The sequence below is a fragment of the Alexandromys fortis genome, unplaced genomic scaffold (assembly GCF_014885135.2).
Source record: "Alexandromys fortis isolate MF-2015 unplaced genomic scaffold, M_Fortis_MF-2015_v1.1 scaffold_165, whole genome shotgun sequence".
Taxonomy (NCBI): domain Eukaryota; kingdom Metazoa; phylum Chordata; class Mammalia; order Rodentia; family Cricetidae; genus Alexandromys; species Alexandromys fortis.
Window position 1 is genome coordinate 3,063,417 of NW_026068038.1, and position 27,708 is coordinate 3,091,124.

Here is a 27,708-nt window from a genome sequence, read left to right on the forward strand (position 1 = left end):
GAGGGAGGGAGGGAAGAAGGACGGGAGGGAAGAAGGAAAGAAGGAAGGAAGGGAGAGAGGAAGAAAGGACAGAAGGGAGGAAGGGAGGGAGGAAGGAAGAGAGGAAGGGAGGGAGGGAGGAAGGGAGGGAGGAAGGAAGAGAGGAAGGGAGGGAGGGAGGAAGGGAGGGAGGGAGGGAGGGAGGGAGGGAGGGAGGGAGGGAGCTTCAGCAGTCCACTGTGTCCACTGCCTTCTGCCAGCAAATTCCCTTCCCTCTGGACATAGCGCTGCCATAGGCTGTGCAAACGGTGTTTCCGCCAGGTGCTGTGCCTTCTGCTCTGTGTGGCTTTATCTTCTCATCTAGAATGTAGAAAATTGCCTGGCTGATGAGCACACCTGTAGATGAGTAGCTGGCATCCATGCCAGGGAGGAGAGAATGTGGGTTGGGCCACATCTGCTTCAGCAGTGAGGATGAACCTTGACCTTGGTGTTGAGGACAACTTGACAAGACATTTTTAAAAATTAGTATTTTTTAATGCTTTGATCTTATTCCTCGGTTAGGAATTTATTCATCCCGGGGAAATGAATAAGGCTGAACACTGGGATCTGTTGGCAAGGAAACTGAATACCCATGATTTATGTTACAGGAAGCAGGCACCTGTCTATCCCCAGGGGACAGAGGACCCTGGTGACCTGCTGCCATGACAAGCTGAGATGAGTTCTCCCTGGACTTCACACACAGTGCCTCAAAAATGTTAAGAATAGCAAATGAGTGCTGGGCGGTGGTGGCGCACGCCTTTAGTCCCAGCACTCAGGAGGCAGAGGCAGGAGGATCTCTGTGAGTTCGAGGCCAGCCTGGTCTACAAGAGCTAGTTCCAGGACAGGCTCCAAAGCTACAGAGAAACCCTGTCTCGGGAAAAAAAAGAATAGCAAATAAATCACAGCTTCAGAGGGACTAGAGGCCTCAGAAGACTTTCTGAAATAGTACAAGTGACGGTAGAGATGTATGAACCAATTTGTGTTTTCAAAAGATATTTGTGGACCAGTGAGATAGCTCAGTAGGGAAAGGCTCTTGCTGCCACTCCTGAGGATCTGAGTTCAACTCCTGGGACCCATACTGTGTGTGGAAGGAACTGATCCCCTCGGCTGTTCTCTGACTTCCACACACCTCAACACGCGTGCGTGCACACACACACATACACACACAACTAATTGTAAAAGGGGGTATGGTTGTAGAAAATACCATAGACAGGTATCAAAACATTAACATGCTACATCTGCTTTGGGGAATCCATGTAATTTTATATAAATGGAGTCTCATTGAGCTCAGGCTGCCTTGGAACTTTCTGTGTAGCAGAGAATGACCTTTTTCATCTGTCTGATCTTCCTGTCTCTACCTCTCAAGTGCTGAGATTACAGACTATTTCATCTTGCCTTTTCTAGGTAGTGATTGAGGAGGATCACAGGGCTTTGCCATACTATAGAAGCACTCTACCAACTAAACTAAACAACTAAACAACTGGAAAAAAAGCTTTCCTTCAGTGAACATAAATAAATTTGACAACATGGAGGGAATTTATTGGAAAAGGTGAAATCAATCCTTACCTGGGCATCAGCCTCAGGGACCTGGGCCTGCCAGGCGACTCTCGGGAGCCAGTCTCCTCCAGGGGTGCCAGTCCCTCCTGACTCCTGACTCTTTGACTCCACGGAGAGTCTACCCAGAAGAGAAGGGAAGAGAAGGTTTCAAAGGCCTCGCCCCCTTCACCGGGTCCTGTCTCCCTCCTCAATCCTTTTCTGTTCATCTTAACCTCAGTCCTTCCTCCCCTCCCACACAACTGTGCTACGGAAAATGGAAGAATTCCCATCACCTTACCCCAGCACTCGAAACCCAGGTTGGGCCAGGTGCTCTCCGTGGTTAGGCCACATACCTGGGGCCCTCTGCAGAGTCGGGAGTGACCCAGATGCCCAAGAGCAATTTCAGATAGGAGCGCATCTGGGAAATTCCTAGCCGTGTTCCAGCTTCTTCTGCAGGTTGAGGGGTTCACATAGTTCCCACACGCGGTCTGCTTAGAGCCCCTGTTCAGGCCATAGCCTCTGCAGATCTCCCCATTCACACCGTTTCCCTCTGCTCATGAGTCTTGCTGTATCATGAGGCTCTCTTCCATGTCTCAAGGGCAGCACAAAGCCTGGCCCTCGTTCTGGATTCTCTGTTTCAGGGGCCCTCAAACAAATACTTCTCTCTCTCTGGAGGTCAACACTGGAGCTCTGGGAGCCCTGGACCTTGGCCCATGGCACTGGCAGCTCTACATCTGCCCCAGCCTGGCACACGTGGCAGGAAGATGCTACTGCTCAGATGGTGTAGGTGGTTCCTGCCGCCTGGCACTGGTGACGATGAGATTGCTGGGGGCTGGGGCTGCTGATTGAAGGCGGGGGAGGGCGAGGAGGAGCGTGGCGGGAGAGATGACAGGTGGGAAGCGGATGGAGGACTTGGAAACAAAGCAAATTTGCAGTCGCCAGGAAATACATCCCAGCCACAGGTAGTCTGCGGAGGAGAGTCGGCTGCCTCCCAACTGGCACCTCAAGGGGCAGGCGGGGCGCCTCTCACAGCTGCCTCGCGAAGCTGGCAGCTGCGCTGCTGCACCATGTGTAAGGAGCCGGTCCCCAGGAGCACCCACGCCAAGCTGGTGTCAGCTGCGGGAACCCACAAATGTGGCACTTGGATATTTTTGCCCTGTAAGGCCTGGCGTTCTCAGCTTCATGGGGAAGGCATTCTGGCTGGACTGGGGTCTCAGCATGCCCATGCCAGGGTCTCCAACCCAAGTCAGTCCCACACAGCCCCTGCCTACCACATGGCCCTGTGGGTCTGCTTTGTTGCTCACACCTCAGAGGAGGCCGATGTGCTGTATGTACCGGAGTAAACATAGAGTCAGGCCCTCAGTGGGTTCCTGGAATATGCCCGGAACCTTCTCCAAGCCCAGGCAACTGGGCTGTGTAGAGGAAGCATAGATAATGTGGACAGAGTGGATGTGTGGAGGAATTGTAGACATGGACAGAGGCTGGGTGAGTGAGGTCTTTATATGGACAGTGGGCCATTTAGATAAAATATGGACTTGGACGGAAGGCCCATGAAGATGAGTTACAGGCATGGACAGAGGGCCTTGTGGGCTAGGCATGGATACAGACAAAGGAGCTAAAAAATGGGAATGTTCAGAGCAAGCAGCACGTCGTGCTGTGTACTTCCCACTGGCTGGCTTTAAAGCCCAGGTTCTGATTAGTTAGTTCAGTCTGCTGAAGCAGCTCACAGAACTGCAGGGAATGTCTACTGGTTTATTTCAAGGGGAGTCAGGATAAGAAGGCCAGCTATACAAGAGGGATATGGGAGAGGCTGGCAGTGTCCCCCGTGCAGGAGCTCCAGACCCTACAGTTTGGGTATGCCGACCCTCAGGGTGTTCAGTTGCCCACAGGCGCTCCTCTCCTCTTTTGGGCCTTTATACAGACATCATAGTCTGAGCATGGCAGAAGCTTAGACATGTGTGGAGGTGCACCTGGGCAGAGGGGGGGGCTAATCTCTGTGACCAGACGGAGATAGTCAGCAAGGTTTGTCTAGCTGGATGCTTCTTGGGGACTTGAGCTTCCATGACCTGCTCGAGGAAGAGGAATTCTAATCTCTGATTTCTGTGATTTGGTAAAGAGGTGTCTCTGAGTCAGGGACCATAGACACACCCAAAATATAGACATCTATCCGAGCTCCCATTGCTCAGCACACTGACAAGTGTTTTAGGAACCGCACACCAAAACCCGACACCAAAATCCTCAGCTTCCCGATGGTGTGAACAATTTGGTAGAGACTGGAGGTTACAGATAACGATTTCTTCCTAGACCAGCCACTCGAAGCAAGATGCTCCCTCAAGATGCTGAGGGATGGCGATGAGCCACACCCCTGAGAGAGAATAGGTAACACTGCCATGTCGTATAGCTAAGCCACCGTATTTTTAGGTTGTGTGCATTAAGTCTTCCTTGTTAAGACCTTTTTTTGGAGACAGGATTTATGTAGCCCATGATCTGGCCCCAAACTCATGATCCTCCTGCTTCAGTCTCTCAAGTATTAGGAATACAAATGTCCACCACCATGCTCAACATGTGGTGTGTGTGTATGTGTGTGGTGTGGGTGTGTAATGAGTCATAGTGTCAAAGCCCTGTCTATAGTGCCACAGTGACTCTGAGCTCTCCAACAGACCTGATTCCCTCCAATCAGTTACTAGCCTCTTTAATTCTAGAACTCTTCCCCGACCCCCACAAACCCACAGCCTCCCCTCCTGTGTACCTTCTAGACACCCTCCGCTGAGCACCTTGGCTTCCCCACCACTTGGCTTCTGACCTTGTCCTGGCATCCCTTTGCCAGGTATGATCTTCCTCCTGGCTCCCAGTGTCCCTAGACTGCTGGCCTTTTGGGAACCAATCCAACCATCACTTTTCTTTTTTCTTTCTTTCTTTCTTTTTTGTTGAAAAATGTTCTACCTCTTCCCTCCTCCCACTCCTCTCCCCCTCCCCCCACTCCATTCCCCCTCCCTCTCGAGTCTGAAGAGCAGTCCGGATTCCCTACCCTGTGGGAAGTCCAAGGTCCTCCCCCACTCCATCCAGGTCCAGGAAGGTGAGCATCCAAACAGGCTAGGCTAACCATCACTTTTCACATACAGCCTTTCTTGAACCAGATCGTCTGAGCCCTTACTGCTCTGTGATAGAATCTTACAGAGATGATTTGTAACAGAATGGTACCTGTGTTCAGGGTTTGCTCTTCTGGGACTATATCCTACATGGGATTCTTTATTTGGCTGTTATAACACCTACTGGAAATGCCCTTCCCTATAGATGAGGATAGGAGGGTCCAAGAAGTTCATCTGCCAACACACACCAACACACACAACACCCATTGATGGAAGTCTTGCATTACTCCTCCCTTGCTGTGTTCACATTGCCTCAGAACTTCACGGCTTACAGTGTTAGGGATATGGCTCAGTTGGTAAAGCTCTTACCTAGCACGCATGAAGCCTGGGGTTCAATCCCCAGCAGCCCATAAGCTGGGTACGGAAGCACATGAAAGTTATCCCAGATCTTGAACAATAGAGACAGAAGGAGCAGGAGTTTGAGGTTGTCCTTCTCTTCAGCTACATAATGAGTTGGAGGGAAGCCTGGAACATATGAGACCGTGTCTCAGAAACCTTCATGGGTGAAAACAATAACTGTTATCCTACACGTTTATGCACACCAGGAATCCGGGATAACAGTGGCCAGGCCTCCCTGGTTGTAGGTGGCTTTCAGGCCCCACAGGTAGGGTGGGATTTGCTGACCAGCAGGCTCTTTATGGGGTAGTGTGCAGAAGCCTCTGTTTTTATGCCAGGAAGACCCTCTACCAGCTGTCCCTGAGTCTTCACTTCATGGAAGCTGGATTCCCTAGGCACATGATCAATCAAGGGAACAAAAAGAAGGCTGCGGTGCCTTCCATTGCCTTCCTGGAAGTGCACATAACCACCGTTTGTGTCTAGCTATAGAGTCAGCTCAGCCCCGTTCCAGGTAGGCTGGACCAGCCTGGGTACAGAGAGCCAGCGACAGGTCAGACACTGTCATGGCCTCTTCTCTTAATCACCAGGTGCCAGGTGTCCTCAGTGCTCCCAGGCTGGGACTTACCAGGACATCAGTGCAGTCTTCCCCGGAACAGGCAACCGCAGCTCCCAGAGCCGCCTGCGGAAGGTAATGTGTTCACAGCTTGCGGAAGTTCCCCTCATGAGCAAACTCCTGCCAGTCAGATCTGTGTTGTGCTACAGTCTAGTGAGAAGGTGTGACCCAGGCGCCCCCAGCAGCTTTCGCTCATTAAGCCGGAGGTGCAAAGGACTAAGGGGGCGGGGACTAAAGGGGCGGGAGCTAAGGGGGCGGGGCTGAGTCCCCTTCAAGATGCTCCCCCTATGAGACGTTCTTTCCTGGGAAGGGCAGGTGAATGTATGCGGGGGGGACAGCAGGTGTCTGGAGTCTGAGGCAGTGCTATGGGGACATGGCTGAGGGCTGGTATCTGACCTCTGCTGAAGAATGTACAGAGTCATCTTGGCCACCTGAAACCAAGGTGAAAAAAGGCTGCATCTTGAGTTGAGCTGAAACTGTCACGTGGGATGGCTCAGCCACCTCTTCACAGGTGGGAATTGGCTTTCTGCCCAAGGCTGCAGGTGCTGCTGTCTGGCTCCTTCCGTTTACCCCGCATCTGTTGATAGCTTCCTGCCCCGAACCACCGCGGGGAGCCAGGGATGGAGATGCCAGGAGCGATGGGACTTCACACTTCCAGCAGCAGTTAGAGCTCGGGTCCCTTGTGCTTACTGCCTCCCTTGGGGGCGGGCACCTGTGACATTCCCAACTCTTTCATTTACTAGGTTGAAGTGACCACTCGCTCCCCTGTGCCAGGCCTTGTCTCTGCTGGTTCTTTTGAATTTCTCTCATGAGACCTCTGTTCTGTCTCTTCCATTTTCCCTTCCCAAAACCTCAAATCCTGTCTGCTGGACTCTGCAGCAGCCCCATCTAATCTCTTCGCCCTCTGCTTTCCACCTCAGCCTTTGGTCCAGATAGTCCCTTGTTTCCAACCCTCGGAGGAGGATCATGCTCGGCCCCTGCTCTTCCTAGCCCTCAGGCCTTCGGGAAGCTCTCTGTTGGAGAATCTTGGTCTTGTGGGACCTTTGAGCCTCAGCTCTGATGACAGTAATAGGGGTTGCTTTGGAGTTGTCCTCACGTGACCATCCCTGCTCTCTGCATCTTTTTTTTTTTTTTTTTTTTTTTTTGAGCATGTTAGCTTACATCACTCATGTTAGCGGCCATCTGGCTAACCTCAAATGTCTGGTCATTCCTGACAGCTTGTGCTATGGTCAGGGTGGCATGGAGAGTGACCATGGAGACTCCCAAACCACCACCATCCTTGCCAGTGCCACTGTCCCATTCAAACAAACAATGGGTCTCTTATTATTTTTGTTTAAGTATAAGTGTGCATGCATGCATCCACAAAAACAGGATCTCTCTGGAGCTAAAGTTATAGGCAGCTGTGAACTGCCTGGTATAAATGCTTGGAATCAAACCTAGATCTTTTTGGAGAGGAATACATGCCCTTAACTGTTGAGCCATCTCTCCATCCCTTCTATCTCTTTTGTTTCACTTTTGAGACAATCTTATGTAGATCAAGCTGGCTTCAAACTCTCTTTATAACCTTGAATTTCTAATCCTTTTGCTTCCACATCCCATATGCTGGGATTATAGGCATGCACCACCATGTCTGGTTTATACAGTGCTGGGGATCAGATCCAGGGTGTTATGCTAACAATTGGGCCACTCCTACCCCAAATCCATATTCTTGACAGTCGCCAAGGCCCAGGGGTTGCAGAAGCTGAGTTGCATCTCCAGGTCATGTCTATGTCTATGCTTTGGAAGTAGACATTTAAACACAGAAGTCCTGGGGCCTAGGGTGTAAATTCCAATGTTAGACACTGTGGTTGATGCTGATGCTCTGTCCCTTCCTCTCTGTGATCTCATTTACCAAAGAGGGAAAGAAAAGGAAACAGTGTTCATTAGAAACAATGTAACTTCAGAAGCCACCTGAATTGTGTATATGCCTATTGTAAAGACACTGAGTGTTCCCCTCTGAAGCCCACATCCATACCGGGGTCTATACCATCCTTATCCTAAACCAGTTCCCCCACAAGGTAGTCTGTCTCAAGGTCTATGCTTAAAACTATGCTAAAATCATGTCTCAATAACTCCAACTTCGCTTCACACTGACATCCTGAAGTCCAGAGTCAAGAATCTCCACTTTACTGATGTAGAGGTCTGGGAAGCTGCTCCGGCTACTGCAGGTGGTGGAACTGTGTCTCTAGCCTTGCTGCCACTGACGAATGGACTTAGTGTTTAGCTTTCAATGTTTCCTTTACTATACCCGAAAGCTGGCTCTGGTGGCACAGACCTGTGATCCCAATACTCAGGAGGCTGAGGCAGTGGAATTACCAGGAGTTTGATGGCAGCCTTTGCTATAGAGAAGAAAAGACCCTGCTACAGTTCCTGAGTTCCTGTGAGAAGGGATTCTCACACAATGTGTCACATGGGTTTAAAAATCACCTTTAACACACAGACTCTCAGCTGCAAGCCAAGGGGCCCCTCTTCAGGGACCAAGGGAACCCATTTACATTCTGCCCACAGCTCTATAGTGCCTCCTGCCACGGCGACCATGTTAAAATGAAAATTGAGGGCTGAGGCAAAAAAATACAGCTCAGAGTTGTTGGGGTGCATGTGTGAATTCCCGGGCTTTATCCTCAGCGCTGCAAAAGCCAGGTGTGGTGAGGCAGCCTATCATTAATCAGCACTCAAAGGGTAGAGGTAGGTCATCCTGGATACTTAGTAAATCCAAAGCCAGTTTGGGTTACATGAGACCCTCTCTTAAAAAAAAAAAAAAAAAAAAGTTAAAGCTGACCCAATGCAAGCAACATAGAACTTTTTCTATCAGGACAAAGGATCCAGAGGTCTGGAAACAGCAGTCAAGCACCTAAAAGCCACTCTTTGGCAATCCTGCACAGGACTTAAGACCAGTCTTGGTCTGTGAATAAACCGGAACGTTCGAATCCGGAACCCATTACCCAGGCTGTGCACACAGGGACAGATTAGATAGACGGACACATTTCGCCTGCGGACATTTTTAGGTGTAGGACTCTTTCCGGCCTGATCCACCCCTCGGACTTTCCAGGCCAGTGCCCCACCCCCAGTGACCCCCATCTGACCGCAGGTGAGCGCGTTGCGGGGAACAAGAAAGAGGGTGTCGAGGTGAGCTGGAGCTTTTCAGGGGTTAGTGGGAGCTGTTGGGCAGCTGTCTGTCGTCGCGCGCGAGAAACTTCTGCTGAATGTTAAACTCATGCCCATCTCCCAGAGCTGAAGTCCTAGCGGAGCGTCTCTCTGGTTTGTTTGCGTGGAGCACCGCTTGGGATGCAAGTTCAGGCCTGGCTCCGAAAGGCCGATGGGTTCCGAAAGCAGACTGTGGCGGCGTGGGCAGGGCAAGTGTGCCTGCGAGGAAAGGCTGCTGGACTTGGAGCGGGACCGGGAATTTCACTAAAAGAAGTTGTTTTGATTTTCGTCCTGGCAGGGAACTTGTTTGTGGCCACCACTAAGACTTATGGGAGGCTCCAGCTGTTGCTGCGGGAGCGCGGGTGAACCTGTGCTTTCCCTCGAGGGAGTAACTGTGAAAACGTGAATTCCTAAGTGTTTCCCCCAAGGCCACCGTGATTGTTGTGAAACAGGGCTCCCTGTTGTTCTTGGACTTGAGATAGATGGCTTCATTTTCTAAATGTAGGCACACGATCTCAAGTGTCCAAGCTGGCCTTGAACTTACTATTTAGCCGAGTAACCTTGAACTTCTGAACCTCCTGCCTCCACTATGACCATTTTAGGTGGTGCTGGGGAACAAGGCAAGCAGTTCCTAATACACTCCCAGCTCCTAGATGTCTTTTTAAAATGGTAGTTTATTATGTAGAGTGGATATGGTTTTAACATTTTTTTTTATTATTTGTGGACGCTACTTTAAAATTTAGTTTTGACAGTTCCTGACCCACAGGTATCACGTGCATTCTCTGGTATCCCTGGACCTGAAGGGGTCAGAGGCCCATGCAATGTCAAATGCTCCCAATAGACAGACTTTGTTTTATTCTGAAGAACTGGCTCTAACCGAATGAGCTAGTAGTTAGCTCAGCACTGACAGATGTATAAGCGCTTGGGCCAGGCTCACGCCTGAAGACCAGAGCAGCTTTGGAGGCCGGACTGGTCCCATTTCCATGTATGGGAGAGTGAGGCACTGCCTCAGAGGACATGGTAAAACGTACAAGAGTTGAAGGTGGCTCAACAGTGCCATCCCAGCCTGTGCACAGCTGTCCAGACAGGATTCGGGTTGCCCTTAACTCTGCCCTCCTCCCTGACTTACCACACTGGGGTCACTATCCTCATGGTGGTCACCGTTCTACCTGGTGTGGGCATCTCCATGGGAACTGTAACTAAGTCTGTTCCATGAGGAGTCCGACTTGACCCCTTCTGATGCTCAGTGTCTGTACATGGTAGGAATGCCACCAACCTTCAGGGCTCAGGACTCTGTCCCAGAGGGCAGTGCTGTTTTCTTCAGCTGTGCTGTAAGTAGAGTCCAGGCAGAGGTCCTGCAGCTGCATCACCAACTCTGCCTGCTCTGAATCTTGTGGCCATGCCACTGTGTTGCTTATGTCCAGTTAGCTGTGTTGACCCAGTCCTACCACCTCGCAGTGTATGGTGGTGTCAAAAGTAGGGTAAACAGAGATTAGTGGAGACCAGCACCCTACTGAGCATGCATATTTGAGTGTCTGTGCGTGATGACCTTAGACTTTTTCTGAGGACCATTGGTTGGTTTCAGCTTAACCAGTCACTACATGTGCGAGCATCTTTTTGCATCCCTAAGGTCATAGTGTTAATGCAACGTGGGGTAAAAAGGGTTTCAGCTGTGTGTGCTGAGAAGGCTTCTCTCTTATGACTCAAACTCATGGCCTCCCTAGGACTAGAGTATATCAGGACTGCTCTCCCAGGGCCTTGTATATTGTTCCCGTGTGCCATAGTCTCTTGGGGCAATTCTTCATCAGGAACCTAGCTTCCTGATGCTGACGCGTTCCCACATCTGGGTGATGGGTAGGAACTACTTCCCGAGGGCTCAGCTCTCCTGGCACTTCAGGAGAGTTGTGCCATTTTGGAAGCTGTGGTGAAGCACTTGTTGGATGCTCCTGGTGTCTCTCACACAGCAGGTCTTCTGTTTGAATTTCTCTGTTTTCTGTTCCCTTGTGCAGAGACAGTAGATGAATCCCAACTGTCTTGTCCTTCCCATTCATCCCCAGCATCCTGAGTCTTCTCATACTCTAACCCCCAGGAACCTGGCCACAAGTCTGTAATTCTGAAATCCCACACAGCAGGTCTTCTCTTTGAGTTTCTCTTGGTTTTTGGCATCTCTGACTATAAAGCAAACGGAGGAGAATGTGTTGGAGTAAGAATGAAAGCGCTGTAATTTACTTTACGCTCCCTGGCGTCTGGAAGGCCACATGGCTGATGCGTTCTTGGCTTCTCTTGCCTAGCCCTGCTGTTTCCTTGAATTTGTCAGTTTCTTTGTAGAAGTAGAAACCCAGGGTGTGACAGACCAGGACCTCTGAGCCCCTGTGGAGCAGCGCCAAGCGCAGCTGTGGTACTTCACTGCCGTATGTAGACCTCGTGTGGTCTCCAGGAGTCAGTGTGTTAGGGAACGGACATTGTGCATAGAGCCTGCAAACAGCCATGAGTTAAACTTCTGCACAGAGGAGTGAGGTGGAGCTTTGCTACTGTCTTGACCAGAGTGCCTGGCTCGAGGAGAAGCCAGCCAACCCCAGCAAGGGGGCAGGGAAACTTAGTCAAACCCAAAGATCTTGAGCACTGAACGAAATTTAGTTCTAGGAAGATTTATTGATGTAGAATTAGCTTGGCTAGATAACTATTAAAGTATCACAAATAGGCTGTACTTAAGAGAACAGAGCTGTCCTGACTTGGTGACAACACACCCTAATCCCTTTAATCCCAGCACTCTGGAGGCTGAGACAGAGGCAGGCAGGTCTCTGAGTCTGAGGCCAGCCTGGTCTATTGAGAGAGTTCCAGGACAGCCAGGGATACATAGTGAAACTTTGTCTAAATAAACAAACAAAAAGGCAAAGCTGCTTTTAGTACTGGCAGCAGGTAATGTTATGTTGGCTTGCCCCTGGCAAGTTAATGGAAGAGAAAAGTTGTCAGAGATGTGTCAGGGAGCTTGCTAGTGGAGACAGACCTCATGAGGGAATTTCGCATGTGGTAATTCTGTGAGGTGTGGATGGAATGAAGGGAGGTGAGGCAAGAGATGGTCATTTTGCCTTTGTCCTAGGATAGTTCAGGGCTCCCAGCTTTCACCCCAAAGAATGCCAGCCTTTGTGTCTGTGGGGGAAGGTTAGACACACGGCCTGGGATGGGGCAGAGGTCCCCTCAGCCGGTGTCTTTATTGACCTCTAGCACTGAGTAATGTCTAACACCCCAGTATTTAGTGCCTCTGTAACAACAGGTTAGCAGTACCTTCAGCTGAGCAGAACCTCTGCACGGAGCCACTCCCTCTAGCTCAGAGTCCCCTCCAAAGCAGGTGTGGCCTTTAGCTGAGCAGAACCTCTGCAAGGAGCCACTCCCTCTAGCTCAGAGTCCACCAAAGCAGGTGCGGCCTTCAGCTGAGCAGAACCTCTGCATGGAGCCACTCCCTCTAGCTCAGAGTCCCCTCCAAAGCAGGTGTGGCCTCTTGTCTCACAGCAGGGGTTGGCAAGACTGCTCTAGTGAAAGCCAAAGTGATTGCGAGGTAGGTGTGGCAGCTGGGGGTCCTTAGTGGAGAGTGGTGTGTTCTAACTGCTGGAGGCCAGATGGACTGGGGGTGGGGGCTGTCTTCTCACTGTGAGAGGCCTGGGCAGTGGCGACGTATGACGTGAGGGTTATAACCAGAGGAATTTATGTTGCTAGCTAACACTGGGAAGCAGATCCAGAATATTGGGTGGCCTCTGGACCCACTAGATGCCTTATGCAGAGCCAGTATGGAGGGTGATGGCCCCTCTGTTGTTCTGGAGTGGACTTCAGGGTCCACAGAGCTGATACCCAGTGGAGCATCCCGGTAGGACTAAGCAGTGACATCTCTTCCCTCTCCCTGAGCACTCTTCCTCCGCTTGTTCCAGCTATAATTTAGGAGTTGTGTTTGAGAAGACAGATTGAAGAGTTATCTTTCAGCTGTTAGGAGGAGAAAAAGAAACAAACTGGTGCTTCCTGCCTGGTGACCTTGCCTGCCTGACGCCCTTCTGGGTCGCAGTTCCTGAACGGCTATCCTTTGGGATTGCCGGAGAGAAGCAGCTCTGTGTCCTCCCTGAGCAGGCTGTGTCTCAGATGTGTCCTGGGAGTGGCAAGGATGTGTGCCAGGCTTTTTCTTTTGGGCCGCCAACCAGCTCTCAAATCGGGACTGGAGACTTATTAGATGAATACTTGGCCTTATCTTAGCCTTCTTTACGTTTCTCTTCTTCTGCATTTTGCCTCGGGAGTTTTACCTTTCCTTTCTCCCTCCCTCCCTCTCTGCTCCCCGCCTCTTTTCTTTTCATTCCTGCTTCTTGTGTCCAGCTGCCTGGTTTCTGGCCATGTGCATGTCCCTCTCTTTCTCTGCTCTTTCTCTGTTATTTTCTTCTCTCTCCAGGCTAGATTTCTCCTACTACTTATTCTCGCTGCCTGCCAGCCACGCCTATCCCTCTCCTGCCTAGTTATTGGCTGTTCACCTTTTTTGGGGGGGGTTGGTTTTTTGAGACAGAGTTTCTCTGTGTTGTTTTGGAGCCTGTCCTGGAACTAGCTCTTGTAGACCTGGTTGACCTCAAACTCACAAAGATCTGCCTGCCTCTGCCTCCCGAGTGCTGGGATTAAAGGTGTGCGCTGCCACAGCCCAGCTCGTTCAGCTTTTTAAAAGATCAGTCAAGTGCCTTAGGCAGACAAGGTGAAACAGCAACACATAACTAAACAAGTGCAGCAGAAACAAACGTAACACACCTTTACACAGTTAAAGTGATATTTCTCAACATAAGCAAACGTAACACACCTTTGCATAGTTAAGTATTCCGCAAGGACGACTTTTGAGTCCCTGTGATGCCTGCTTCTACTGACTAGTGATTTTCCAGGCTCAGAATTCCAAAATCTATTATTCAGGAAATACCTTAAGTGCATGTATATTTGGGTTTCCTAACTTAAAATTGTTTGGGAATTTTGCATGTTTTTGAAATCTTTAAAGAAGCTGATTAAAAAGCTTTATACTAGACACTTTCTAAAGATGTTTGAAAGTGTTAGCCTCTCTGTCTGTTAAGAGTGTCTGCAGCACAAGGCGTTGGTGGCGCGCACATGTTTAATCCCAGCCCCAGCACTTGGGAGGCAAAGGCAGAGGCAGGTGGATCTCAGTAAGCTCAAGGCCAGCCTGGTCTACAAATGAGTTCAGGATGGTCAGGACTGTTACACAGAGAAACCCTGTCTCAAAAAACAAACGAAACAAAACAGAGTGTCTGCAGTCTTTTGGGGTGTTTGGAGAGTATATTTTAAACCTCGCTGGGAGCAAGACTTGGTGAGCCAGGCACACACTCACACATTGCACTCTCATCCTCCCAGCCCGGCCATTGGTGTGTTGGTGCGATGCCACCCCACTCGACACTGCCCTTCAGGCGTCTCATCTGGTCCTTGGCCTCCAGTCGGCTGGTTCCCAGAAGACACAGCGGACATAGCCTCCTGCATACAGCTCCAGCAGCCCGCACAGATGGGATTGCCCCCGTGTTCATCCGAGCCCTGGCCTTTGGGGACAGGATTGCCCTTATCGACAAACATGGCCGTCACACCTACAGGGAGCTTTATGACCGCAGCCTTTGCCTGGCCCAGGAGATCTGCAGGCTTCGGGGTTGTAAGGTTGGGGACCTCCAGGAGGAGAGGGTTTCCTTCCTGTGCTCCAATGACGTCTCCTATGTTGTAGCTCAGTGGGCCTCCTGGATGAGTGGCGGCATTGCTGTCCCACTCTACTGGAAGCACCCTGCGGCCCAGCTGGAGTATTTCATCCAGGACTCCCGGAGCTCTGTGGTCGTGGTGGGCCAGGAGTACTTGGAGCGCCTAAGTCCAGTGGCCCAGAGGCTGGGAGTCCCTCTTCTGCCTCTCACGCCTGCCATCTACCGTGGAGCAGTGGAGCAGCCCCTAGAGCAGCCGGTTCAAGAAAGGGAATGGCGTGACCGGGGTGCTATGATCTTCTACACCAGTGGGACCACGGGGAGGCCCAAGGGTGCACTGAGCACCCACCGTAACTTAGCAGCTGTGGTGAGTGTTGGGTGTGCTCCAGAGGCCTCTGTTTCCTCCTCTCTCCCTCTCCCAGCCTCACTTACGTCATCATTGAGTAGGGTCCTGCCGTGCTTCGCTGAACGACAAGACTGTATAGTCGCATAGTCCGGCTGTGATTAGGTTGGGCTTTGTAAGAGCAGCTTCTGTGTCGACTCCTGCCTTGTGTGTTACCTTTGTATTCAGCCACTCCCAGAACCACCTTGGCAAAACTCACCAGTCCCTCACTCTGTGTCTGACTTACTCAGCTCACATTCTAAACACCATGTGTATGTGCAGGGAAGTCTCCTGTACAATAGGAACAGTAAAGTAACATGAAAGCCGACACACAAAGGAAGGCAGCAAGTGAGCCCCCAGGTTCCTTGATGCATGGCATGTGGTTGCAGCTACCAGGCAAAGGTGTGATAAGGCCTGTGCAGCATCCTTCCTAGAGGAGACACTCGGCTTAGAGGCCATCTCTTTCCCTAGTAAAGACATGGGCTGTGATGGAGCCAGTATCCTCACACTGATGGTCCAGGGCACACGAAGGAGCCTTGCCCAGTGACTTCTCAGTGAGATCTGAGAATGTGCCTGGGAATCTGCCTTGTGTCTCCTGTCACAGCTGAGCGGGTGACCGTGGTGCAGGGACCACAGACGGCTCAGCACAGGTAGGCAGCTACGCTAGCCTGCGGGTTCAGACTTGAACTCTGCTGCAGTCTGTCCTTTGCGGGGACCATGCTGTGGGCAGCAGTGCCAAAATCCCGCCCCTGCCTCCCACAGTGTTTGCAGAGCCTGTTCCTGGGCTTTCTAAGGTCTCTGCAGTCCCCAGTTTACGTGTTTCTGCTCCCCTTTTCCCAATAAGTGGGAGAACCCAGTTACTTCCCTTCTTCAGGAGCAAAGAACATCTTTATTCTCCCTTCACTTTCTCAGGATCCTCTGGACCACTTGTCTGCCAGTCAAGCCCACACGCCCTCAATCCCTCTTCTTAGGCAGTGCTGTTTCCCCACAGGTGACTGGGCTGGTCAACGCGTGGGCGTGGACAAAGAATGACGTGATCCTTCATGTCCTCCCGCTGCACCATGTCCACGGTGTGGTCAACAAGCTGCTCTGTCCACTCTGGGTAGGAGCCACCTGTATGATGCTGCCGGAGTTCAGTGCTCAGCAGGTAAGGCAAGACCCAGGGTTGTTGGCAACCCAGTGAATTTCTGTGTGCGCTGTGATCAGTGTCTGCAGGCTGGAGGGTTAAGGCAGCGTATATTTATTCTCCTAGGTACCTAGTGTACTGGAGGGCAGTTTCTGTCTAGAATGAGTCTGGTAGAGCCAAAAGCAAGGTTCCGTCTGAAGGTTCCATGGAGGTCTCTCCATCTTCCTTTTTTTTAATGGCTTCTAGAGGCACCTGCTTGGTTTGTGGCTGCATCTCCCCATTCAGTGCAGCCACCTTGAGCCGTCATCTCTCTTTCGCATCCTCTAATGTGCATGTAAATCAGGATCATTTCCCTGTGGCTAGACCCACAGCTTGATCCCCTCTCCAGTCAGGGAGCAGGACATGAGGAGCAGCCTGTCCTCTGCCACATCTTCTCCAGTTCCCACAGAGGACCCCCTGCTGGGGGACCCACAGGAGTCCCTGGCGTCCCTCCTCCTGCAGCAGTCGATGTTGGTCCTGTGCAGGGGAGATGACAGTGGGGCCAGCGTCACTGAGCTGTGTGGCATCACTGCCCAGGGCAGTGTCTCCAGAGCAGCAGCTCAAGGACACTGCTGCGTCAGAGCAGGCTGAGCTCACACTGTCACTCCCACTTGGAACTGGAAGGAGCAGGTCTTGCACCTTTGTTCTTTCCATCTGTTTGACTCTTGGGACCTTTGCCTGTCAAGGTAAGACACGAACCTCTGCTCAGTCACTGCAAGGTGAAGATTGTTAGGAACTGGAGGGTTCTGTAAGGAATTGCCTTTTTGACAATCTGGAATTTTTAATTTATGAGCCAGACTCTGCCCTTGCCTGTGATGACAACGTGGTACTGTTCAGTCTTGTCCTGCCTGCCTCATACTGATCGTATTGAAATAAAAATGTAACTGGTGAGAAATTTAAGTGCTTTTATACAAAATATTACTAGAAATTTATTATGGGGTAAAATGCAAAGTTCAAATGAAGCTTTCTGGATAGGACAACAACCCACCTCCTGCCTGTGTTGAGCACTGCCCAGAGTCCAAAGGCTGCCCCATGAGGCCACAGCATCCGTCATTAGGAGACCTGCAGTGGAGGCAGGAGGCAGCGTGCGGCTGGCAGCTGTGCTGTCCTCTGCTGAGTGCTGTGTCCTGTCTCCCTCTAGGTTTGGGAAAAGTTCTTGAGCACAGAAACTCCACGGATTAATGTATTTATGGCAGTGCCCACGATCTACAGCAAACTGCTGGACTACTACGACAAGCACTTCACACAGCCCCACGTCCAGGATTTCGTGCGTGCAGTTTGTAAAGAAAAGATTAGGTGAGTGGATGGGGCCCATTGGCAGTCAGCAGGCAGCCTCACGCTTAGTATCTGATGGCTCTGTGCATCTGGTAGTGTGTGTCTGTGTTCTGTCCTCTGCTGGGTCCCCCCCCCCTCGTCATCTACGCCCACGTGTCTGTCTACCCCCCAGTCATCTACGCCCACGTGTCTGTCTACCCTCCAGTCATCTATGCCCACGTGTCTGTCCACCCCCCCAGTCATCTACGCCCACGTGTCTGTCTACCCCCCCAGTCATCTACTCCCACGTGTCTCTGCTGCTCCCCAGTCATCTACGCCCACGTGTCTGCAGCCTCCTCCCTGGTCCACTCTGGCTTGGCTCTGAGACTCCCCTCCAGTCTCCTCCCCTGACTTCTAGACAGGAACTTCTCATGGCCATGAGCTGAGTGAAGCCTGTTACCTGTTCAGTGGTATGAACTTTGCCTTCTCTCTCCTGTGAGCCTATGGATATAATTTTCTTTCCCAACTTTATGTTGAAAAGTGATTTGCTAACTACAAGTGATCATAATGTTTTATGGAATATTGCTTTATGTAAAGGTGTGTTACATTTGTTTATGCTGTATTTGTTTAATTATGTAAAGGTGTGTTGCTTTTGTTATTCTGCATTTGTTTAATTATGTAAAGATGAATTGTTGTTTTACCTTGCCTGCCTAAGGCATCTGATTGGTCTAATAAAAAGCTGAATGGCCAATAGCTAGGCAGTAGAGGGATAGGCAGGGCTGGCAGACAGAGAGGATAAGTAGGAGGAGGAATCTAGGAGAGAAGAAGGGAGGGGGGAGGAAGGGAGGAGGTAGGACAGGACACTCAGGGCCAGCCAGAGATAGAGCAAGCAGTGAAAGTAGGACACATGTAAGGAAAGGAAGGTAAAAACCCTGAGTCAAAATGTAGATGAAGAGAAACAGGTTGGTTTAAGTTATAAGAGCTGGTAGGACAAGCCTAAGATAAGGCTGAGAGTCCATGGCATGATTTGGTAGCTGGTTGGTGGCCCAAAAGAAAGCCTACTACATAGTGTGGCTTACTTGATCATCACACACAGACCTGATCCATGTTCCCAGCAGGGGTGGATAGGGTGCTTCACCTCTTCTGCCAGAGGAATAGGGACGTGGCACTTGGGAAGGGGCTGAAGCTGGATGACAGAGTTGCAGGGACAGCTTTGATTTAAAACTCCAGGCATGACCTGTGTGGCTGCCCAGCAGCCAGCTCTGTGTGCCACACATCCGGGCTCAGGAAGCAGTGCCTTATGTCCCTGAGAGACTTCCGGATTATCTGAGACAAATGCAATAGCATTACATTTTTGCTGTCTGCCATTCTGTGCTCCCTTTCCAAAAAGACGCTTTGAGGAAATGAGGGCCCTGTTTCAAATGGAGCTGCTGCCTCTCTGGGCCCCTACTCAGGCCTGACTCTGAAGCACTCTGGGGTAACCAGTGCTCAGGAGCCTGTGCTAGGGAAAGATCAGTAGATCCCACCAAACCCACAGAACCATGGGCACAGTTGCCGTCTTTGAAATATAGAACCCTCAGCAGACAGCTGGTCTCTTGTTGGCCATACATCTCTAGAGGAGAACGGGGCTGGTTCCCACCTCACTTTAGATGACACCCAAAGCACCTTCCATGGGATTGTGGCAGAAAAGCACTGTAGGGACGCTTGAGCACTCTCCCTCGATCACTGCCATCACCGCCTCCAGTTGCCCGTCCTTCTGTCTGTCCTGCCTAGGCTCATGGTGTCAGGCTCGGCTGCCCTGCCTGTCCCCCTGCTGGAGAAGTGGAAGAGCGCCACGGGCCACACACTACTGGAGCGCTATGGCATGACGGAGATTGGCATGGCCTTATCCAACCCCCTGACGGAGGCTCGCCTGCCAGGTACCGCTGCCCCACAGCGGTTCCCCTTCCATTTCCCGGGCCCTACATGCGGCTCCTCGTCCACTTGCACTTAGATAAGAGGGACACAGAACACTGCCCTCTGCATCAGATTACAGGGCCAGAAGTACCTTCTCAAGGTGACAGCCTCCCTCTCCCCTTGTCCCTTTTCTACCACGAGCTGGTGGCGGGAGAATAGCGGGGTGCTTCGTTCCAGCCCTGTTAGATCATTTGGGGAAGATCACAACCCGAAGCTTGAGTGGATGGCAAGTGCCCTGGAAAGAGCCCAACCTTAGGGCACAGTCCCTGGCCTGCCAATACCTTCTCTACCCTCAGGCAGGAGCTACAGTCCTGAATTCCCGTCCTGGGGCTTTGCTTTTCAGTGCAGCTCCTTCCCTTCTCAGTGCCCCAAACAGAGCTGCCCCTCCTGGGAACCTAGCAGTCATCCTAAAACATCTGCCTTCCTTCTGGCCTGAGCTATGGTGGTGTTGTGAACACCATGTCCAGGTTTTCTCCGTGAGCCTGTGTCACACAGTACATACTTGGGCATGGGCTTATGGTTTTTAATTGCTGCCATGTGACCGGTGCTATCAGTGTTTTCCATGTTCGTTATTTCCACCCTCGTGAGTCCTGAAGCCAGGTGACTCCAGCACTGACCTCAAAGGCATCCTGTTCCTGTGCCTTCTTCTGTGGATCAGGGGGATGCTGAACCTGTGTTTGAGGGAGCATTGGGAAGTGGGCAGAGGTCTCTGGCCAGGCAGGAAATGGCAGGGGCCCAGGGCTGAAGTAGGCATGGCTATGCTAGGCAAGAGTCAGAGGCACTGGTGGCATCTGAAGTAAAATGGCCTGACTGCTGCTGGGAGAACAGTCGGCAGGGTACTCAGACGTCAGGCCCTCAGGTGGGTACCCAGATGGCAGGCCCTCCTGTGGGTACCCAGACGGCAGGCCCTCTTGTGGGAGGGTTGGGCTTCATGGACAGTGGGAATTAGTGAGGATCAAACCCTGGGTGCCACTGTCAGCACCCTGGCCATTCAACTAGCCTGCCTTGTGCCTGCAATGACCATCACATAACAGTCCCCAAGTGTGGGGACTTCTGGACACGTCCTGCCAGCTGGGTTCTGTCTCACCTTGCAGGAGGAAGTATAATTCCAACCAATGGGGCAGCCCAGTATACAGAGCAAACAAACCATAGATGCCTAACTATGAACCCTACCTCCTTCCCCCTCAGCCCTTTCTGGAGCACACAGTCAGTTCCTGCACACACCGGCTGGCTGGCCCGCTCTCCTTGGCCAGGCAGGACTAGTGTTGCAAGGCCATGTGACCAGCAGTGAGTGTGTGGTTGTGTGCCAGTGAGGTGTGAGCAGGCCCTTGGCTGGCTGCTCACATGCACGGTGTGCACGCTACCCACATCTCTCCTTGTAGGCACAGAGCACGGAATCCACTCCTGACAGTGATCCCAGTGTCCCAGACCCAAGAGTGCAGCTATCTAATCCCCACCTTCCCATTTTTTACAGGTTCTGTGGGGACCCCAATGCCAGGAGTGGAAGTACGCATTGTCTCAGAAAACCCGCAGAAGGATTCTCCCTACATCATCCATGCAGAGGGAAATGAGAGGGCGACAAAGGTGAGGTCATCTCCACTGCGCTGGGGGGCAGCCCGGGGCAGTAGAGAAGCTGAAGGATGTGCCTGGGGTTATACGCTAAGGTCTCTGGGCCGGCAGTGAGGGTCTTCCAGCACCCTCCAGTCCAGCATGAGGGAGCTCCCAATTGCTGATTCCAGCTCCTCCCCTGGGAGACATTGGAGGGGTCATATAGTTTACTAAGGAGAAGCTTGGGCCAGCACAGCAGTAACCCTCACAGACTGGGCCTGTGGAAATGTTGAGCTATCGCGTGCTGGTGCCATCCGGAGCCCTGAGTGCTCAGGTAGTGCTTCAACCGCAGGAAGGTGGCTCTCAGCTTCATACGTGACTCTGAAGTGTGCACAAGAGGAGAATGCTGTCTTCTTTCATTGAGGATTTTGAGAGCTAAGAAGGGGGGTGGGGGGAGATGGGCTTCAGAGATAGCTCAGTGGTTAAGAGCACTGGCTCTTCTTCCAGAGGACCTCGGTTCAATTCCCAGCATCCACATGGCAGCTCACACCTGTCTGTAACTCCAGTTCCAGGGGATACAACACCCTTACACAGACATATATGCCAATGCACGTAAAATAAGAATAAATCTTTTTTAAAAAAGAAGACCTAAGTATTGGTGAGTGCAAAGAACCTCAGTCGTAGAGAAGTTCAGGATGCATAGAAAATGGAATTTTGACTGGAAGGAGCCTCCCGGAGCCTGGCTGGTGTGATGTGCTGATGCTGTTACCCTGGGGAGGGTGAAAGGGCCGGGAGGCTTGTGTCCCCTTGAGTCAGTTCCTTCCCTGTGCTGAAGTCTTGCCTGGCGGCCTCCCAGCACTCCCTGGAGTTCCCCACTACAGAGGGAGCCATCAAGGTCTTTGTGGGCCTGCCTTACTGCCCTTAGCCTTCTCCAAGGGGAAATGGTTGCTGGTGCTCCTGAGAGCCGGCAAGAGGGACATGTGGCTCTGAGCTTAAGTCTGCGAAAAGCCAGTGATGTCATGAAATGTTCTGTTGTCCCGGGAATGCTTCTCACCCCTTCCCTGGTGGGTGGGGGTCCGTGGTCTCTTGCCTGCCCTGAAACTCCTTGGTGCCTCTCTCTGGACTTGTTTCTGTGGTCAACCTTCTCCGAAGATCCCCCTCTTCCTCAACTTGACTGGCTCTTTCGTCTCCCCTGCCCACAGGCCTCCCCAAGCTGGCCCAAGATCCCCCTTACCCGGCCCTGCCTCTGCCACTCTGCATATTGAAATGTCTGTAGTCCCCTAACTTCCCTGGAGCTTGGGCCTGTGCCTTGTGCACCCCACCCTCCACTCAGATAGTCCCAGGCCTCTGTGCACGGATGGATTCTGGCAGGGAGGGTGGACGGAAGGCTGACGGCTTGACAGGAGCTCTTCTCGCTCAGGTGTCCTTAAACGGAGGGTCTGGGGGACACCTGCCCCTCAGAAGATGGCAGAGTCATTGTGTAGGACAGGGTGGGTGGGGGCAGGACGGCTGTCTGAGGTTGAGATATAGCTGCTTAGCACCTGCACAGCAAACTGCTGCTCCCCTGACCACATTTGTTCAGCTGATCCCATCTGCAGAGAGCTTTCCTGAGACACACACTTGAAAACGAGAGGCTCGGCAGCCAGCTTGGGCTCCAGGGATGTGGGTGGCTCAGTCAGACTCAGCAGTTAGAGGGGTGCATGCCAGAGTGAGGCTAGTGTGGGGCTAAGGCTCCAGCAGCTGCTCTGTAGTCTGTCCTGCTCAGCCCCAGAGCTAGCTTGAACCCTCACTCCCGAGAGATCACGAGCCAGAGGCCTGTCCCTGGGCTGAGAGTCTGAGATTCCACCAGACAGCAGGCAAAGCGGGTGCTGCCTGGGCCAGGATAGCCTACTCCTCCCTCCTCCCTCCAGCAGCATCATAGCAAAGGGCACGGGCTCGGTATCTTACCCCGGGTGGACAGAGGGGCCTTCATCACCCAGCTGCACTCCAGTGCTTCAGAACTGACTCGGGGTACCACTGACAACTCTAACCTAGGTATGATGTCATGCATGGCCTCTCCCTCATTCCAGATCCAGTCTGGGTCAGGTTTGCTTTTGGCTGCCATGAAAAGATAGCTCTCAAGACTTGAGAACTAGTAAGTCCGGCAGTTTGGCCACCAGGCTCTTGTGCCTGAAGCAAGAAGCAAAGCCACCCGCCTGTGGTTAGCAAATCAAAAGCACCCAGCGAAAGAAATGTGCAAGTGGAGACAGGAGGATGCCTGTGTTGAGATCTCACCTCCACACCTAGGCCTAGATAGTATGGGTTCTTCCAGGGCCATGCCCACCTCTCATGGCAGTGTCCTGCTCGGTGCCAGTATTGTCGTTTCTGAGGCTGTTATCACCTTGCTGATGGCTATCTGCCTTTGACAGCCTAGTCCATTGTCAGGGAAAGTGGTTTCCCAGCAGAGAGAGGGGGGGGGGGGGGAGAGACACCATCTCTGTCCGTGCACAACTGTGTGCATGTGTATGTACAATACACAGATACTCTCAGCATTTTGAGCTGAGTTCATAGACATTTTTCTCATACCTGTTAGTCCTAAAACATTTATCTGTGAGGCTTCCAGAATATGACTTTAAATGTTGGGGTTTCTTGCTCCTCATAAAAACCCCACATGTAGTTAGTGGCTGGTAGTGCCCACTATGCCTGCTGTGCCCACTGTCCATATGTGTGGGGCAGGGAGGACATGCATTTGGGGCTGTTGCTGGTAGCCTGAGGATGCCAGCTCCACAAGTGGTACCACTGTCTTCTAGAAGGTTCTCTCTACCTTTATAAAGGCTGCAGCAAGCATCTGTCCGTGTGGACGTCTGTACTCACTCACCCTCCAGGATGCACAGCCTCGCCAGGTGCTGCCTTCACAGAGTCCTGATGTCCTGGCCCCTCTAGCCCCGCGTGGCTTCTGCCCCGACCCTGCATTCCATCTCGCTGAGCCAGCTGTGGCTGCTGTGACAACAGATGACCCCTGTTGGCGTGACCCCTCATGAGCATGCTACTCTGTGCCGCACCCTGAGCAATCTAAAGCTGGGGTACTGTTCCAATAAGTGTGTGCCAACATATGGCATTTTGACAAAGTCAGAGTCTCTGACTTACAAGTTTACGACTTTGGGTCTGGGTGGAGCTCAGTGGTAGAGGGCTTGCCCGATATGCATAGGCCCTCAGTTCCGTGCGTAGTCACACAAAGAACTAAAGCCTGGGCTTACCATGTGATCACCTCAAAATCTCTTCCTACCCCTGCCTTGGTTAGGAAGAGTGCCTGATCAGGTTATATGGGGAGGGTAAAAAATGAATGAATGAAACCCCTCATCTTGGCCTAGTCTGTCTCGGAGACAGAGGACAGACATGTTTTCTGTAGTCGGTGATGCCATGTTGCTTTGAAGAAGTTATCCCTGTCGGCCTGCTGAAGCCCCTGAGAGCCGCATCAGCTCCCATCCTCTGTGGGATTGGAGCCTGACCGGGACCCCAGGATGGTCATTCATGCCTCCTTGCTGTCAGTGTCCTGGCCTTTTACACTCAAGGATCCTTGGGGAGACAGGCCCCTAGAACAGCAGTTGCCTTATGTTCTCAGAGTCTTAGGACCCTGGCAACAGTTAGAATCTCTGAAGGACTCTGTGGGGAGGGAGGGTGTTCCCGGATCTTGGCGGTGGTGTCAGAACCTAACAGCTCAGGACTGTGAGTTGAGGCTTACTTCTGTAGATAGTGGCCATGTGCAGAATCCCATCTGAAGTGAGAGGAACATGCTTCTGGGTCCTTCAGAAGGGAGCTAGTATAGGAGGAAGAACACTCACTCATGGCAGGGGCTCCCACGCCTGGTTCTTGTGTGTGAGACCCTCTGCTCCCAGTTAACCCCATAGCCCACAGCCCTCAGCACCACACATCTCAGCCAGTGTCCCGTGTGTCGGCTGGCCTCCCTGTAGGCCGACTTCCGAGTCTTGCAGCCTGGGCAGGCAATGAGGCTCTGGAGGAACACTGCCTGTCCCTTCCCTCCTGCAGACAGGGCTCTCTCTAAAGTCACCTCACCTTCATGGGTCCCTCCAAGTGGAGGCTCCCAGGGCTCCCCCAGCCTGACCCCTCACCCTTGAAGAGGTGAACGCTCGTCCGTGCACCCCGCCTGCTTTGTTGGCCGTGATGCATATTTCATGTGCCTCGGCGCTCCAGCTGGCTCGGCTGCAAGCCCTGCGAGTGCATCAGGCATTGTCTCTTTATTTATTTATTTTTTATTTTCTCAGATTGCTCGCTTACATGAGAGCCAAACACCAACCAGCGACAATAGGGGTCTATCAACAGATAAATGGCTGCACAGCTGTGGATAATGCCACCCTGTAAGCAGGGCCTTTACACAGAACCACTTCTCTTGCTGAGGGTGCAGCAGCGGTAAGGGTGGGCTGGGGTAGCTACGCCGGAGCGAACTTGCTTCTCTAAAAAAAATTAATTGCCTCATCAGTTCTCCACATACAAGCTGTCACTCTGGTCAGCGGACTGCTCTGTCGTTGCCTTCTCTCCCTGTGGTCCTCTCCACCATCTGTCCTGATGTGTCAGCTGCTGTACCTGCCCCACGTGGAGGGGTTGGACAGTGATCCTTTACTTCAGATGCGGATGGCCATTGCGAAGCCATGTGTCCTGTGAGATGTGTGCTTACCCTCTCTGTCCAGGGCTCCTTAGGGGACCGCTGGTCCCAAGTGAGGAATCTTCAAACCAAAAACCAGATCACTGGCAACCAGCCTGGCTTGCAGGCAGACCCATGTTTCTTGTGTTTCGCCTGCACATCTGTCTGCACCAATTGCAAGCCTGCCTGGTACCTATGGATGCCAGAAGAGGACTTTGGATCCCTTGAAACTGGAGTTACAGACAACTGGGGGCTCACGTGTTTGCTGAGAGTCCAGCCCAGGCCCTCTGGAAGAGTTGCCAGTGTTCGTAACTGTTGAGCCATCTCTCCAGACCCAGTCAGTACCTTTTTCCTGAATGTGGGGCCTGCCTCCCCACATGCCCTTAGAAGGGGTGCTTGGGAATGTAAGGCGCTGAGGGAGCACCCCACCCCAGCTTTTCTCCTGTACCTCAGCCTTCTCCTTTACTGCCACATTCTTGATCAGCCCCCAGCCCTGCTCATTGAGGGAACCGATTCTTCTCCCAGGATCTCAGGGTCGCCCTACCATCACCCCCAGAAAAACAAATTGTGTAGTTTCTTACTGCCCGGGCCTCGGCTTTAAGGTGATTTGCTGAGATGTGATTTATGTACAGTTCACTCGTGACTGTTCCGCCCAGCGGTTCTCGGTGTTCTCGCGGAGTTGTGTGCCTTTCCCTAACCAGGGTTGGCAGTCACTCTCCACCCTGCCTCTGCACCACTGTCCTCTCACCTGGTCCCCAAGCAACGTTTAGCTACTCTTTTCTCTATACATTTCCTGTGTTTAAATATTTCAGTGGATATAGAAAGAACATTTGATGACATTCAACATCCTTTGATAACAAATTCTGAACAAAGTAGATGGTAAAAGAACATGCCAACATAAATTCCACATGTAGCTGGCATCCCTTGAGTAGGCAGAGTTAAAAGCTCTCCTTACAGCAAGGTAAGGCTAAGTATTTCTTGTTACTGTTGAGCACAGTCCTACAAGACTTGACTCAAGCATCAGGCACAAAATAATGCAGCTCTTGTCCAGATACCAATGACGTCACAGAAATAGAAATTATTCTAATATTTGCATAGAACTACAAATGAGCCCAAATAGCCAAAGCAATCTTTAGCAGAAACAAAGCTGCCTTCAAAATGTGCCCCAGGACTCCTCTAGCCACAGGAACATGGTACTGCCACTAGAGGAAGAGACGCTCGTAGGCCAGGGCGACACAACAGAGACAGGAACCGATTTGTAGCTGTCTGTTTCTCATTTTTTAAAAGTTCCAAGAAGACATTTTAGGACGAAGACTGTGTCATCAATAAATGTTGGGAAAACCCAGGTGCCCACATGTAAAAAAACAAAATCAGATCTGGGGCGGGACACACCTGTCATCACAGCACTCGGCGGGACTACACGCCTGTCGTCATAGCACTCGTGAGGCTGAAGCAAGAGGCTTGTGAGTTTGAGGCCAGCCTGTGCTCCACCACTGAGCTACCTCCCACAATCCTGCATATAGCAATGTTTTATTTGTGTGTAGGGGTGCACACGTGCCACGGCATGCATATGGAGCTCAGAAGAAAACCTCAGGTGTTGGTCCTCATCTTCTTTCTTGTTCTCTACTGTTTGCACCAAAACAGCTGGCCCTGGAGCCTGCAGGGATCTTCCTGTCTGCATCTCTTATCTTGCTGCATGTTTGGATTACAGACAGAATTGACCACATGTGACTTTTGCATAGGTTCTGGAGATCCAGACTCCAATTCTCACATTCCCATGGCAAGGGCTTCTCCAATGAGCCATCTTCCCAGCCCCTCGGTCTTTGAACTAGCCTGTCTATGTCTACAGAAAGTCATTTTGAGTTCTTAATTGGAATCGTGTTACACCAGTGACAGAATGCGGTGAGCATTGGCCACTACTAAGTCCCAGTCCTTGAACATGGCATGTCTTTCCACTTCCATAGAGCTGACCTACCTGTGTGTGCCGTGTTCAGCAGGCAGGCGCTATATATGATCTGTTAGACATAGTCAAATGGTTCTTAGCTTTTCGCTTCCTTTTCTTTATCTTCTGTTTCAAATAACACAGGGCTGCAAGTGCCGGTCTTGGGTTGTTCATCACTAGTCTGCAGAGACAGAGCTAGTGTAGACGGGCATGCTCACACCCTTTAATAATCTGACTGAATCCACCCACTAGTTCAAGAAGATTGTTTGATTTGATTTTGTAGCA

The 27,708-nt window shown here is 51.6% G+C and overlaps 1 protein-coding gene and 2 long non-coding RNA genes across 9 annotated transcripts in view; 2 read left to right on the plus strand and 1 right to left on the minus strand.

Annotated features, from left to right (window-relative positions):
- LOC126515541 (uncharacterized) overlaps positions 1–748 on the plus strand; it is a 4,380-nt gene extending 3,632 nt beyond the window's left edge. The window contains exon 3 of the long non-coding RNA XR_007595868.1: positions 627–748. This is a non-coding gene — a long non-coding RNA (uncharacterized lncRNA). The remainder of the gene's footprint in view (positions 1–626) is intronic.
- Positions 204–5,844, minus strand: LOC126515540 (uncharacterized). Its single transcript, XR_007595867.1, has 4 exons — positions 5,665–5,844; positions 5,013–5,168; positions 1,585–1,693; positions 204–339 (listed from the first exon to the last, which is right to left on the minus strand). It is a non-coding gene; the product is annotated as an uncharacterized lncRNA (long non-coding RNA).
- Positions 5,845–8,687: 2,843 nt separating this feature from the next.
- Positions 8,688–27,708, plus strand: part of Acsf3 (acyl-CoA synthetase family member 3) — a 34,544-nt gene continuing 15,523 nt past the window's right edge. The window contains exons 1-6 of one of the 7 annotated variants that reach the window (XM_050165207.1): positions 8,688–8,779; positions 14,215–14,904; positions 15,911–16,066; positions 17,226–17,380; positions 19,112–19,257; positions 20,769–20,878. In XM_050165207.1, the coding sequence (XP_050021164.1) occupies positions 14,239–14,904; positions 15,911–16,066; positions 17,226–17,380; positions 19,112–19,257; positions 20,769–20,878 (1,233 nt within the window). In that variant the 5' untranslated portion in view covers positions 8,688–8,779; positions 14,215–14,238. Of the gene's footprint in view, positions 8,818–12,266; positions 12,392–14,214; positions 14,905–15,910; positions 16,067–17,225; positions 17,381–19,111; positions 19,258–20,768; positions 20,879–27,708 lie in introns of those variants that run through there. The other 6 variants (XM_050165206.1, XM_050165209.1, XM_050165208.1 and 3 more) reach the window with 6 other exon arrangements.